General features: G+C 40.1%; 1 protein-coding gene across 1 annotated transcript; it reads left to right on the top strand.

Moving 5' to 3' along the window:
• The first annotated feature begins 952 nt into the window (after positions 1-952).
• LOC104420751 (probable acyl-activating enzyme 1, peroxisomal) lies at positions 953-14,931 on the top strand. Its single transcript, XM_010032538.3, has 3 exons — positions 953-1,164; positions 10,902-11,550; positions 14,022-14,931. The coding sequence occupies exons 1-3, from the start codon at positions 967-969 to the stop codon at positions 14,834-14,836; spliced, it is 1,662 nt and encodes a 553-aa protein (XP_010030840.2). The 5' UTR covers positions 953-966; the 3' UTR covers positions 14,837-14,931.
• Positions 14,932-15,157: the final 226 nt, after the last annotated feature.

Raw genomic sequence — 15,157 nt, 5'->3', positions numbered from 1 at the left:
AAATGTTTAAAAAATTAGAAAAATTATAAATAAATTTGTCCATGTTTGCAATTGGCAACTAAAATTAGCCGTAATTGCTATATTGGCAAATCATCAAAAAGACTCATTTGGCTAAATTTAAAGATTTTAGTATTGACGTCCGTAAAATAGATTTGAGATTTTTTATTTTTTTTTGGATAATTATCCCACTATAAACTATTATCGCATTCATGCCATGTCCTTCATTTATCATTTTCCAAACTTTCCACTAGTCGATAATGGTAAAGCCCCAATAAGGGAGACCTTCGACCTGTCCCGGTCTCTTTTTAGTCTCTGCGTTGTTTGATATAACAGTTACACTGTGATTTTTTAAAAATTATAGAACTTTAGAACATTTTAATTACGATTGGTCTTATATATCAGGATTTGTATTGAGTTATTCTTATCATAAGAATAACAGTTACACTGTGATTATCATAATGATACTTCTTCGTCAAATATCCATCTAGAACCATCTGCAACAATGTGATGAAGTTTAATTTTGTTCTTTTGTTCGTCGTACTCCATGTTCCTCCACATCGTTGCTGTTTCCTGGCTCCCTCCTTCCTTCCTTACTTCACTTCCCCCTCCCCCCCTCTCTCTCTCTCTGTGACATAAACATGCACATTAAGATCGATATGTAAACTTCATTGCAGGGATTAGCAGCTTATTTTATGCAAGTTATTGTGAGAGGTATCCAACACGCATATCCTCAAAAAGGCCATCATTAGTGCATAATCTCTCCATCCATCATAATTCTCGCAGTGATTCCCGCTTCTTTCTTAGACTTTGTGTGTGTGTGTGTGTGTGTGTGTGTGTGTGGTAAATGGTCCAACTCAGATATTCATTTACTAGGTGCGGCTTTATAAATTCTCTATGCGAATGCATATAATCATGCTCACTTGTCTCGCAAGCTAGAGATCCCAAACACACGTATAGAGACAGATCATGGAAGGTTTACTTCAGTGCCCTGCGAATTACGTGCCTTTGACTCCCATAAGCTTCTTAGAGAGAGCAGCTTTCGTCTATGGCAACAAGGTTTCCATTATCTACGGCAATACGAGGTACACATGGAGACAGACCCACCAAAGGTGTTTGAAGCTCGCCTCCGCTCTGACGGGGTTGAAGATCTCGCGCGGCGATATCGTAAGTCTCTCTATCTTGTATCCCTCGTCTTTAATTATATTCTTGTGTTTCATGCAAATAAAAAGGGGTCCTCGCTTTCTTTCTTTTTTGCTTCCATTAGCTTTTAGTCTTCCTAAATCTCATGGTCTCAAATGGAGGGAATAAGGTAGTTGATCAGGGTAATCCTGTGACAAGGTATAAACCTAAGAAAAGTGGGAGGGACAAAGATCTTTCTGGAGATAGATTGTTCTTCACGGTGTCGAGTTCATGTGCATTTTGTGCACATGAACCATCGTCAGATCAGGCGAACATCTCGCTGGATATGCATGCACCAGAGATGCTACCTTGGGTCTTTTTTTCTTTCCCCGTCCCTTTAGATGGTATATCAAGAGGAGGAGAACCCATGGAACCGTACAGTCTGCCAAATGAGGTCGAGATGAAGGAGGTCAACGCGTCGCCATGCCACCTTCGAGCTCCTTCCATTGTCTATGTCATTTCATAGAAGTCCACATGCTGTGTGGAACAAACCATTAAGGATTGTCGACTACAACCACCACGAATATTAAACTATACTCCATAGACCAAAAACAAGGAAGAACTGTTAATACGTAACCTAGTTCATGTTAGTACTACCTAAAATGAATAGAAAGGATGGTTAAACAACGCATTCTTGTTTGGACAAAGGGAAAGAAACAAAGTGAAAGGATTAGAAGAGGTTGGTGATAGGGGGTGAGCATGGTCCAGGTTGGGCCAGCCCATCCCCTAACCCTAAGACCAACCCGCACAGTGTTGGTCCTCAATTCTTGAGATCGAGGACCAACCCTATTGAGCTTGGGACCGAGGATCGGACCAACCCAGTGGGTTAGGTCCGATTCCAGAGTCAACCCGAGACCAACCAATAATTTATTTATTTCCTTTCGCTTTATGTGATCAGAAAGCAGAAATTATCGAAACAGTAATCATGTCGAGTTAGATGTCGCGGTCTCAAAAGAAGAAAGAAAAAACCAATAGGTTTTCATCTGGTGAAAGCTGATGCGCATGCGTGCGTAAGTGTATGACTTAAGCGCACACGCATGCATGGCGGCGATCCCGGCTGCATATTTTCTTATCCTTTAGACTTCCTTGTGTGGTACTTCGAAATGATAACATTGATTGTACTTTCATCATATTGTACTTTCCTCGGTTATATAATATCTTACGAAGACTTACGCATAGAAGGAGAAGATAAAAAATATATGAAGAATTAGTCCGATACATAGTCATAATCTATACAGAATTCCCAAAGTTATTGATAGTGGAGCGTTTAAATGAAACCCGTTCCATTTTATCATTACACTTGCCTGGGGTTTGGCTTTTTCTTCATTTACTAAATCAGTCTTTAATACTCTAATAGTAACAGAAGTGATCACATGATGGATCTTAAATTACTGTTAGAATAACGATCTATTTTGGACCAAAAAAATCAATTAATAAATAATTATAAATTATTATGGAGCTCACTCCTTCAAAAACTTGTGACTCATAACAAATTATTATTTTCATAGTAATCCAAAGACTATTATGCCAACAAAGCCCAAAAATTAAAGAAATTACCTTATCAATCCTAAACATATTGTACAGATATCAACTAAGTCATAAATTTCTCAATTTTGTCAATTTAGTTATAAACTTTTATGCGAAATTTCAATCCTCCTAGCCAAATAACTAATGCGACGATTCAATCATTACCGGTTGTGCTACATGCAAAGGATTTGGAATACTCACTTTGGTTGGGACGATGCATGAAGTCGTTGTGGTGGGTTCTACGTAATCAGATAAGGCATGGAATGGGACTTATCTGTTTCCCTTTTTGTGGGTAAGGATTGCGGCATTTTCTTCATCTCGCACTCATTATTCTCAGAAGGGAAGCTTCAGCGAAGTTTGACAAAACCCCAAAGAATTGAATGGATGCCTATCATCATCTTGTGGGTAGCGACAAATCTCGATGCTTTCCATGGTCATCAAGATCTGACTTGAGAAAAAGCCTGGTGGGTGCTGTTCCATCCTAGAAAGAGGGTTGGACGGTAACAGCGTGTAGATTGTGGAAGTTACGTGCCTATTCCATGTGGGGTTTGATCAAAAGTCAGAGGCCGAAGTTAGTTTGGTGATCTGATCATGGCGATGACCCACGAGGAAGTCGTCTGCAGCCCATTCGCTTGGGCTGTACGTTGATTTTCCGGATATTATCATTTATTCAGAAGTACTGTCACTTGATAATATCTGAGAAAATTTTCTAACATTTAGTTTGTGTTAAAATAAAGCGGAAAAGAGAACTGGAGAAGTTTTGAATCTTTGAATATTTCTTTATGTATAATATTAATGATACATGAGCCTATTTATAGGCTGTTCTCGAGAACTATGTGAAGCACAAAATATTACAATATCAAATACAATCAATTAGAATCAAACAAGGAAGATCTAATAATATATCTAACATCCCCTCTTAAACCTAAGGTGATATAGAAGAGGTTAGCTAGAGTTTGGAGAAATGATCTTCAAAACGTCCAGGTGGACGTGCCTTAATGAAAATATTAGCTATCTAATCAACTAAAGAAGTGGGAACAAGATATTGCAAGGGGACGACATCCTGGTTTTATAATAAATCGAGCAACAGTGGTCTATTTCTTGCTCTACTAGGATATAAGGGAGTTTCCTAAGAATAAGTAGTAGCATGTAGTAGAGGGACGTTCAAGAGGGTCACCAGCCCAGTCGGCATCAGAACAAGTCGTCAACTCAAAGGTTAAGTTAGCAAAAAAAGTGAAAACTGTGAAATAAGGTACTCTTGACGTAGTGAAGAATTCAAAGAACATCAACAAGGTGAGTTGTTCATGGCACAGTCACGAATTGACTTACAATATGAAATAGCATAAGTGATGTCAAGACGAGTAACAGTGAGATATACAAAACTACCAACCAATTGTCAATAAAGTGTAGGATTCAAAAGTGAAGTCTCATCTTTGTGATCAAACTTGGCATTAGTCTCAATGGGAGTTGTAGTGATCTTGTTATTAGTAAATCCAGCCCAAGAAAGGAGATTAATGGCATATTTCTCTTGAGAAAGATAATAGCCGAAGGAATCTGATTCAACCTCAAAGCCTAAAAAATAGCTAAGTTGGTCAAGATCTTTCATTTCAAGTTATTGACTCAAATACTTTTGTAGTTTCATAATATTGTTACGATCATCGCTGGTAATAACCATGTTATCAACATATAAGGGCAAAAGTATACCTGAAGTACCAAAACTTAGCATGATAAAACACGTAAGTGCCAAAAGTTACCAAAGTACCACTTAAGTGCCATTTTTTTTTTAAATTAGACACTTGAGTACCAAGTTCGGCGAAGGTGGCCAGAAATCTTACGTAATAATTTTTTAATAATATAATTCACCTACGTGACACGCGCGGAGAGTTGAGTCAGGCGACAAAGAATCAAAACTACGTCGTTTTGTCTTTTCTTGAATTTGAATATATTAAAATAAATTTTTAATTTAAATAATAATAATAAATTTGATTCAAATTCATAAATAATAATAATGTAATAGTTATTTAATTATTAAAAAAGGGGGAAGATGAGGCAGAAGGGGAGGGCTAAGCCCTTGTTGTCGCCGAGAAGGGCCAATGACGATAGGGGAAGGGTTGGCCAAAGTCGCCGGCCCTTGGCTAGGCCCAGCCCTCATTGACTGCAATCTCCATCTTGCCTTTTTTTTATAATAACTAAATTTAGTTTAAATTTTATTTAATTAATTTTTATATTAATTATTTACCCACGTCGACAGCAAAATGACATCGTTTTCACTTGCCTAGCCACGTCAACGTGCAAAACGACGTCGTTTTGCATTTGCCTCGCTGAAAAATTGCCACATTAGCATTTTGGCCGAATTTTCTCGCCGTTGGCACTTAAGTGATCCATTTTGCTCTGATTTTGACACTTAAGTCTCACTTTCTTAACTTTTGACACTTAAGTGTCCCTTCATATCAAGTTTTGGCACTCAAAGAGTCCAATACTCACATATAAGAGTATCATATCAATAAGATGTTTGTTGAACAAAGAGAGCATTTTCATAGGGACTAGATGTAAATCCATGGTGTTCCATGGTGGAACTAAACTTGTAATACCATGCACAATAAGCTTACTTTAGTCCATATAATGCTCGGCATAGTCAATGCACTTTATTAGAAGTGTGAGTGTATCCAGGAGGAGGCTCCATATAAACTTTCTTAGTAAGATCCCCATTAAAAAATGCATTTTTGACATCCATTTGGAACAAAGGCCATCGCTTAATAGTAGCAACACAAAGGAGGCTACGAACAAAAGTAAGACTTGCAACTAAAGCAAACCTCTTATCACAATCAATGCCATACTCCTGAGTGAAGCCTTTTGCCACTAGTCTAGTTTTGTAGCATTCCATCGTACCTTCTACCCTCATTATGATCTTTTACACCAATTTGCAACCTATAGCCGACTTTTCAAGAGGCAAACAATTAAATCCCAATTATGAGAGTTTTCTAAATCTTGCAACTTATCCACCATTGATTGCTTCCAAAGAGGATTAGTACTAACTTCTCTATATGTGCAAGGCTCGTGAAAAGAAGCAATAATCGAATAACGGTGAAAAGCATGAAGCCTAACAGAAGCTTGACTTACACAAGTCAAATGACAAACAAGAGAAGAAGGAATATCTAAGGGTGGAGAATTAGCAAATGGCATAGACATGTTAAGAGCAATTGAAATAAGATTACCAGAGACATCTACATCAAGATTTGGAGAGGACAATCCCAAAGAGGAAGATTCAAGTGTGTTATCTTTAGGAAATAAATCGATGGAAGGATTAGTGAAGAAGCGAATAGTTGGAGAGGATGCAAAAGACAAAGAGACATGAATATCTCATGTTCCCAAAGGGTACCATTATGGGACATGCGAAGTTGATTTGAGATAGGATCCCAACATCTATATCATTTATGCTCAATGCCATATCCAAGGAAACAACATAAACGAGCATGAGATTCTAACTTCATGCATTCTTTAGGGAGAAGATGCACAAAACATGCACTACCAAAGACTCGAAGTAGATTGTAATTAGGAACACCGTCATATAAGTGCTTGTAAAGAGAAATATTACCTATAGTAGGTGATGGAATACGATTAATAGTAAACGGTAGTATGATAGGCCTCTCCCCAAAACTGTTCTAAACAAGATGCTAAGACTAGAAGATTGTGTACAATATCTAAGATGTGCCTATGTTTACTCTCTAGTCAACCATTTTGTTGAGAAGTCCTTGCAAGAACGATGAATAATAATACCGTTCTAAGAAAGAATTCTAAGGAACTCTTTGTCTCTATGTTACATGGCATTATTAGTACAAAAAGCTTTAATATCTCAAGAATATTTTGTCTTGATCATGGCAACAAAATTACTATAGATATGAGTGATTTCTTATCAATTCTTCATAAGATAAAGTCATGTATAACGAAAATAATCATCCACAAAAATCAAAAAATAACAAGATTCTCCCATAATGGGAGTAGGAGATAATCCCCAAATATCAAAGTGAATTAGATTAAAGGGAGCATAAGAGACAAAAACACTAATATTAAACAATAAAGCATGATATTTTCTCAACTTACAAGGCAAGCAATCAAAAGTTTTTATTGTCAATAGAACCTAAATGACCACTTCAAATCAGAGCACCTAAACTAGAGAAAGAAGGATGTCCCAATCGAGAATGTGAAGTTTCAAATAATACCACGGCAGCACAATGAGTGAAGGAATTGGAAAGCTTTAATGAAACAAGATCAAACAAACGTCCTACTTTATGGCCTTTCCCAATCGTCTATCTCGTCTATGGATCCTGCACACAACAACCATTCGAAGAGAAATGAATGTCAAAATCAAGTGCACATAGTTGTCCCACAAATATCAAGTTTAGTGAGAGTTTAGCAACCATAAATATATCAGGCAAGGACAATTTGGACATTGAAAAATGCCCCATTTGAATAACTATCTATATGAATAATAGGTGCTTGTGAAGTATATGACTTTGACTTGAATAAATAGGAATTAAAGATCATGTAGCAAGCAGAATCAAAGAACCATGGATCAGGATTTACCTAGGGTGACTGACCAAGTAGAAGGGTTAGGTACAAAGGAGCTGAAAGTACTAGATTCTAGAATGATAGAATGAACTATGGACCGAAGATCATCTATCCTCAATGGTAGCAGCAACGATGGATAGACGTGCATGCGGATCTCTAAACTGGGATAGATTGTTCCTTCCCATAAGTTGCTTAGGTTGTAGCTGATAACAATTGGATGATGATGACCAAGAGGACGACAATGCACACAATAAGGCTTGCACCATGAGGAGGAACTAGTAAGGGCAAGCACTACATCTTTAGGGGTAAAGACGAATAGAATAACACATTGCACTTTTAAAGTAGTAGCAAGTTGAGTCTCCTCCGTCAACAATTTCGAGGCAATTGCATCAAGATTAGGTAAAGGATCTCAATGCAGAAGTGAAGCTTGCATAAATTCAAAGGCACCATTAAGTGCCATTAGAAAATGCATAATACACATATGACCGTGGCATTCAGCAAACTAACAAGCATCAAAAGTCGTCTCCCATTCAGGCTCAGACAAAGCTTAGCTAATCTCATATAGCATGCATGGAAGATAAAAATTTGTTAATAGACCGACCTATCTCTTGATACATAAGATGTAAATTCCCTAAGAGTTGATACTGATGAGCAATGTCTAATGCGAAGTAACAATTGGCAAGAAGATCCCGGGCTTCCTTTGTTGTATTTAGGCGATTAAACCGAAGTCTGATAGATGGACTTGAAGTGTTTCAAAACCATGTGAGTATTCGATGATTCTTGCAATCCCACTCCTTTAAACGTTCAGCAAATTGATCATTGGTTCATCAATTGCCTGCATAGGTTCACGAATATTTCCAGTGACCCACTCCTTTAAACGTTCAGCAAATTGATCATTGGTTCATCAATTGCCTGCATAGGTTCACGAATATTTCCAGTGACGTAACACCAAAGCCTACATCCTCTTAAACTTGATACTTCCTAAGCCCATAAAATATAGTTTGATCCATTTAGGATGGTGTGAATAAGTACTGAGACTTCTAATTTATCCGTGATATGCAATATACATTTATAAATCAATAGATTCTATAAGGAATTCAAAGAAAATTGGTACAAAGCCAAAAAAAAGATTCAGGATGTCGAAATACCTCGGGAATCAATTTGAAATGCCAAAAATCAATCCAAAATAGTTCAAACTAGTCTAATCTACGACAGTCAATGTGGGTCAACATATAATTATTTTGTACTAAAAATATTAATCCAACAATTGTTAATATCATTCATTGTTTTAATTTGACGGCGATTGAATGAGGAATTCAAAAATTGCAAATACAAAAGAGTAAATTTGAAGGAACATGTCTTGTTTTATTACACTTGTCAAAGATTAGTAAGATTTCTTATAGTCTCAGACAGAGTTTGGAGTTCATGATATAGACTGGCTTGGAGCTCCTTTTGCAAAACAAGGTTCAAGAAAAATGAAAATCCAGGACAAGAACTCTCAAAGTATGACCAAAAGAAAAGGAAATAACTAAATTCGCCATGGAAAATGTGAGAGATAACTCACAAGCCAATGACATAGACCAAAAGAGATAACTCACAAGCAACGCCTGCGAGAGGCGAAAAGAAGCAAAAAAAAAAAAAATCACAACTTTAAGTCTGTGGGGGCGGCGGAGCAATGCCGACAAGAAGAGAGGTGTTCCATCATCACTCACGGGAAAGTCAAAACTTATAAGTGAGAAACTTGAGAGTGAGAATTTTCTTCTTTGCCCTTTATTTTTGTTATTTTCATTGTCTTTTCATATATATATTATTTTATTTTATTTTATTTTATTTTATTTTTGTGACCTGAAACCGCCGTACAGTCGGTAGTCGGCGGCATAAACCCGGGCAAACCAAGCCCACCCACCTGACCAGACCGCGGGTGAGTCGCACAAGCGACCGCGGGATTTGAACCCGTTCTCTTTGCGGGGGAGCAAAGTGCAACTGCACAACCACCAATGGGGTGGGTATATTTATATTTTGACCCCTCAAGTATTGAAAATTTTTAAAATTGGCCCCGTGCATGTCGGAATCACGTGTTGGAATTTCAAACTCGCGTGTCAAAGTGTGTCGGGAAGAGTTGACCACGTGTCGGATTTCCCGACACTCATTGACCTCGTGTCGGAACGTATCGAAATGTGTCGGAACGTGTCGAGTGTGTTGAACACATGTCAAAGTGTTGAACACGACACGAAAGTTTCCGGAAAGTGTCGATGCTTCTTAGCTAAGGAGTGGCGTTGACACGGAGGATGATGTAGGATAATGACATGGCAAACAACTTGGTTGAAAAGTGGCACTGACATGGAAGATGACGTCACTTGTTCAATGGACGCAGCGGATTAAGCGCGAGGCACATGGGTAGTTGGATCTCACGTGCAAAGGACTTAGGCGGCACGTGAGGGCATGTAAAAGGGATCCAGTGACTTTATATATTGGGTTGGAGTCGTCAGAGGATATGGGCCTGTTTGTTTATTTTTGTTTCTGTTCCCCGGAACAAAAATTTATGTTCTTTTGTTTTAGGAACAAAAAAAGAACAAAAATGTATTTAGTAAAACTTTTTTTCTCAGGAACAAAAAATATATTTTTTTATTCTCGGAACAAATTTGGAACAAAAATAAGAAGTAGAAAAAACTTTTTCTTGTTCCCGGTACAATTCCGAGAAACAATTTTTCCCTTTCCTCTTTTTTTTCTCTTTCTTTTCTTTTCTTCTTTTCTTCTTCTTCTTCTTCTTCCTTTGCCGTGCTGGCTTTAGCCATGGCCGGCACCGGCGACCAGCCAGACAAGGGCTAGTAACCTCGCCAAAGCGTCACCAACCCCCAGAGACACCAAGCCTCGCCCAAATCTGGCGAGGCCGAGCTTGCCCAACCATCAGCGAGGCCGACCTCGCGCCGCCTAGGTGAGGTCGAGCCTTGCCGGTGGCCTAGGTGGCCGGGCGAGGCTCGACCTCACCCAAGTGACGCAAGGCTCACCTAGCCACTGAAGCCACCGGCGAGGCAAGGCTCCGGCAAGCTCGCCCAACCGATCACCGACCACCACCGTGGTCGGTGACTGGCCACAAAGAGAAAGAAGGGAAAAGAGGAAAAAGAAAGAAGAAAAAAAGAAAAAGAAAAATATAATAAAAATATTAAAAAACTAAAAGAAACAACAAAATTATACAAGTTTACCAAACGCATTTCTATTCCTGGAGTAGAAATTTTTTTGTAGTTACTCAGAAATTGTTTCCGGGAACAGAAACCAAAAACAAAAAAACTATTTCTATTCAAAAATTGTTCCTTAGCACAGAAACGTTACCAAACGCGCCCTAAGTAACCTGTTTCTAGTGGATTTTGTTTATAATATCCAATTATTGCTTCGAAAAGAGCACTTAAGGCAACAGCATTAGCGGCCCGTGACTGGCGACGCATGGTGGCCTGTGCGGCAGATTCCCAAGTCTTAAGGTGACAAATTTTCAAAGTCTGACTCGTCCGAGGGCAACGAACTGATGATGGGATTTGTTTTTCAAAATGAGCAACGAGATTACCTGAACAACAATCGATGGCGGCGGTTCGATGATGTTATGCTCACAATTCGTTGTCATGTTAATGCAGGTTGCAGCTATGGCACCAAACGTCCCTGCACTGTACGAGCTCCACTTTGCGGTTCCAATGGCAGGCGCAACTCTTTCTGCGCTCAACGTAAGCCTTGACGAGCACACTTTGACGATCATTCTTCAACGGATACGACCCAAAATCATCTTTGTCGACTCCGAGCTCGCACACCTCGTCTCCAAAGTCATCCACAAAGAGAATGACACGCACCTCCAAGAAAACTACCACGATCACAAGCCACTCCTTGTCGCAATCCACGACGTCTCACCGGCCTGTCGAACCCACTGTGATCTTGAGGTTCGAGAGTATGAACAAACCCTAGCTATGGGAGAGAGCGATTTCCAAGCCATGAGTCCGGCCGATGAGTGTGACCCTATCTCGGTCAACTTCACTTCGGGGTCGACAGGGATGCCCAAGGCAGTGGTGTACAGCCACCGGGCGGTGTACTTGAACTCTCTAGGGCTGATCCTCCGATACGACATGGGAAAGTCGCCTGTGTTCTTATGGACGGTGGACATGTTCAGGTGCAACGGTTGGTGCTTCACGTGGGCAATGGCAGCACTCGGCGGTGTTAATGTGTGCATTAGGAATGTGTCGGCGAAGATCATCTTCGACTCCATTCAGCTCCACAAGGTCACTCATCTATGTGGTAATGGTCCATTTTTTGTTTATTTCACTATGGACAGCCCTATTGCACCACGGCATGACATATTAAACGTAGTCGAATGATGAGAATGATAAAGCTAATATGAACACCTAGAGTACGGTGAATAGGTGTTTAAAAGGATTTTTGAAAAGTAAAATAAATTTCAAACAAAATCTAAGAACCAAATAGAGTCTAATAAACAAGTCACTAGACTTCTGAAAAATATTTAGAATCAAATAAGAGATGGAATTGATTTTTGCAATACTTAAAAAAATGCAACAGATTTAAATAAAAAAAGTTAAAAGAAGAGAAAATTGCACACGAAATTTATAGTGGTTCGACTTAGATTAAGTTTACGTCCACTCTTCTACGCTAACAGCCTTCTAGCTGGAATTCACTATAGCATCAATAGAGAAGTACAAGTTTTCAAGTACAAACATTTAGTGGAAGATTCATTTTCTTTCACTAAGTCACTCTTCTTGTGATTTTTTCTCTTGAATGCAATTTGTAAGGACCGTCGATGAAGAACAAGTGGTTGGAAAGACTTCAAACTTTGGAATTTCAATTTTCACGCATTATCTCAAATAAACTAAATGACCTCCTTAAATATTCCTCCACGCCTCACTAGCCATTGGCATTTTCCAGAGAAATTTCTTCCAATCAATCTATTGGATAGAATCAATTAAGGAAATCTTATAGCCGTTTGAAGATTGAGATAAAATCCATTGATTTTGGTTGCCTATACAATCAGAATCTAGGTTTTCATAAGTAGATACTTCCCAAAAAGAAACTTGTCTTCAAAATTGATTTCATCAATTTGCGATTGATTCCATTAATGTATTTATAAAAGGTAAGTGAAATTTTTCACCAGAGAGCCAGGTATTGAAGAATAAATTCCTACTGCATTCATTCTGAATCATTATCGCAAGATTAATAAATTTGAGTCTAATTATATCTTTATTCGAGACTTGGTTTCAGTCTAGATTGTATTAGAGTGGCAAAAACTTTTGGAATGAAGACTTTGGCAAGAGTCTGCGATATAACTTCAGAAATATATTATTCTTCAAAATAAGAATAATAATAAGAATAAGAATATAAAAAATTTGTCAACTTCAAAACTTTGGTGGAAGTTTTCTCAACAGAATGCCTTTAACTTAAAATAAGTTACAATATACCATTCACATTAAAAAAATAGATAACTTGTGTTGAGATATGTCGATAACATATCATTACCTTAGTGTAGCAAAAATATAGAGGTCGGGACACACAGAGTGCCAAAACTTGGCACGGAGGGACATTTAAGTACCAAAACTTTGGAAAGGTACACTTAAGTGCCAAAATCGGAGTAAAATGGATCACTTAAATGCCACTCCGGCCAAATTGCTGACGTAGCAATTTTCTGGCGAAGTGAGTGCTAAAACGACATCGTTTTGTGTCTAATGTGTAAATAATTAACATAAAAATTACTTAAATTAAATTTAAACTTAAATTTATTTAAAAATTCTAAAAAAATTATAAATTTAAAAAAAAAAATTTAAAAAAGGGCAAAGGGGGCCGAAGGAGGTGGCTGAGGGCTAAGCCCTCACCGCCGCCGCCAGAAAGGCCGGCGATGGAGGGGGAGGGTCGGTGGGGTGGCCGACCCTTAGCGACCGGCGGTGAGGGCCGCGACCCTCGCCCCAAATCTAGGCGAGGCTCAAGCCCTCGCCGCCTCCCCGCCGTCGTCGAGAAGGGCCGGCGACGATGGGAGGAGCATCGGCCCGGGTCGCTAGGCCCCTAGCCGGGGCTAGCGACCGGCAAAGAAGGGCTTGTGACCCTTGCCCCAAATCTGGCGAGACTCGCGAGCCGTCACCGCCAATCGCGAACCCCTAGCCAAGGTCCGACAACCCCGGCCAATGCTCCCCCACCGTCGCCGGCCCTTCTCGACGACGGCGGGGAGGCGGCGAGGGCTCGCGGCCCTTACCACCGGTCAGCCGGGGCTGGCCACCTAGCCAACCCTCCCCCCTCCGTCACCGGCCCTTCCCGACGGCGGCAACGAGGGCTCAGCCCTCTCAGCCGCCTCCTTCTCCCCCTTTTATAATTTTAAGTTTTTTTTATTTTTAGAATATTTTAGCTGGTAGTTTAATTTTTATTTTGCAGACGACGTCGTTTCGGGTGATTTTGAGCCGAGTCAACTCTCCAGCAAGCCACGTAGGCAAGTAAAAATAATAAAATATTGCCACGTAAGATTTCCAGCGAGGTTCGCCGAAAGTGGCACTTAAGTGTCCCACTTTTCAAAGAAAGTAGCACTTAAGTGTCCTCTTGTACCAAGTTTTGGTACTTGGGCTATATTTCAGCCCAAAAATATATAATCAAGTAATTAGGAGGATGCCTACACTTTTTGAAACATGTCGTATGAAAGTATGGGTAATCGTAGGTTCATGCAAAATCACCCATGAAAAAGTAGAATTTTGTTCTTCTTTTTTCCCTTTCAACAGGTAAACCCACTATCCTAAATATGATTGCTGAATCCCCACTGGTCGACCGAAAGCCACTGCCTTCAGTGGTGGATGTAATCATCGCCGGCGCATTTCCGACGACTCCCGTCCTCGAGAGAGTCCAAGAACTTGGGTTCAATATTGTCATCGGATATGGCATGACAGAAGCCCTAGGGCCCGCCATCATCAGGTCCTGGAGGTCATCGCAACACCACCACCATGAGGAGGAGGATGACGACGACCATCATAACCTGAAATGTAGAGAAGGCCTCCAAAACATCACACTGGAAGCTACCGATGTCAAGGACCCGACCACCATGCGGAGCGTTCCAAGCGACGGGGAAACAATCGGAGAAGTCATGCTCCGAGGGAACACCCTCATGGTGGGCTACTTGGGCAACCCAATGGCAACACAGGAGGCCTTTTCTGGCGGGTGGTTCAGGACTGGTGATGTGGGGGTGCGGCATGCAGATGGTTGCATAGAGATGAAGGACCGAGCGAGGGACGTCATAGTCATAGGGAAGGAGGTGATCAGCACATTGGACATAGAAGCCGTCTTGTTGAGCCACCCGAAGGTTGCGGAAGCTGCGGTTGTCGCCCGAAACGACGTTGTTGCGGGGCAAGTCCCATACGCATTTGTGAAGTTGAAGGAAGGGTGGAGTTCGGACCCCAAGGAGATAGTAGGGTTTTGTGCGGAGCGGCTGCAAAGGGTGGCGATGGTTCCGAAAACGGTGTGTTTCGGGGAATTGCCAATGAATTCCACAGGGAAGGTGCAGAAGTCTGTGCTGAGAGAGAGAGCCGATGCTTGTCCATAGAACGAGCACAGCTTCGTAAGAACCAAATCATAATGTTATTGCTTCCCATTGAACTACTTGTGTGTTTTTGTGTTATTTGTCCTGACATTGCATAATTCGGATCGTCGTTAATTTCTCTTTGATGGAAGCATAGCTTTTCGTTTCTTTCTATTTTTAGTCAACCTTTTTAGCTAGAATCTGACCAGTAATTCGTAGTTATTCTATGAAAGCAAAGGTTTAAGTATTGGATATTGTTGACATGGCCATCCTCTTACTCGAAAGACAGTCTCGTACAAATAACCAGTTGTGATAACATGTGACAAACGAATCTAATAAAAGAAA

The sequence above is a fragment of the Eucalyptus grandis genome, chromosome 9, assembly GCF_016545825.1.
Source record: "Eucalyptus grandis isolate ANBG69807.140 chromosome 9, ASM1654582v1, whole genome shotgun sequence".
In the NCBI taxonomy this organism is placed as follows: Eukaryota; Viridiplantae; Streptophyta; class Magnoliopsida; order Myrtales; family Myrtaceae; genus Eucalyptus; species Eucalyptus grandis.
This window is presented reverse-complemented; position numbering and strand designations above follow the sequence as displayed.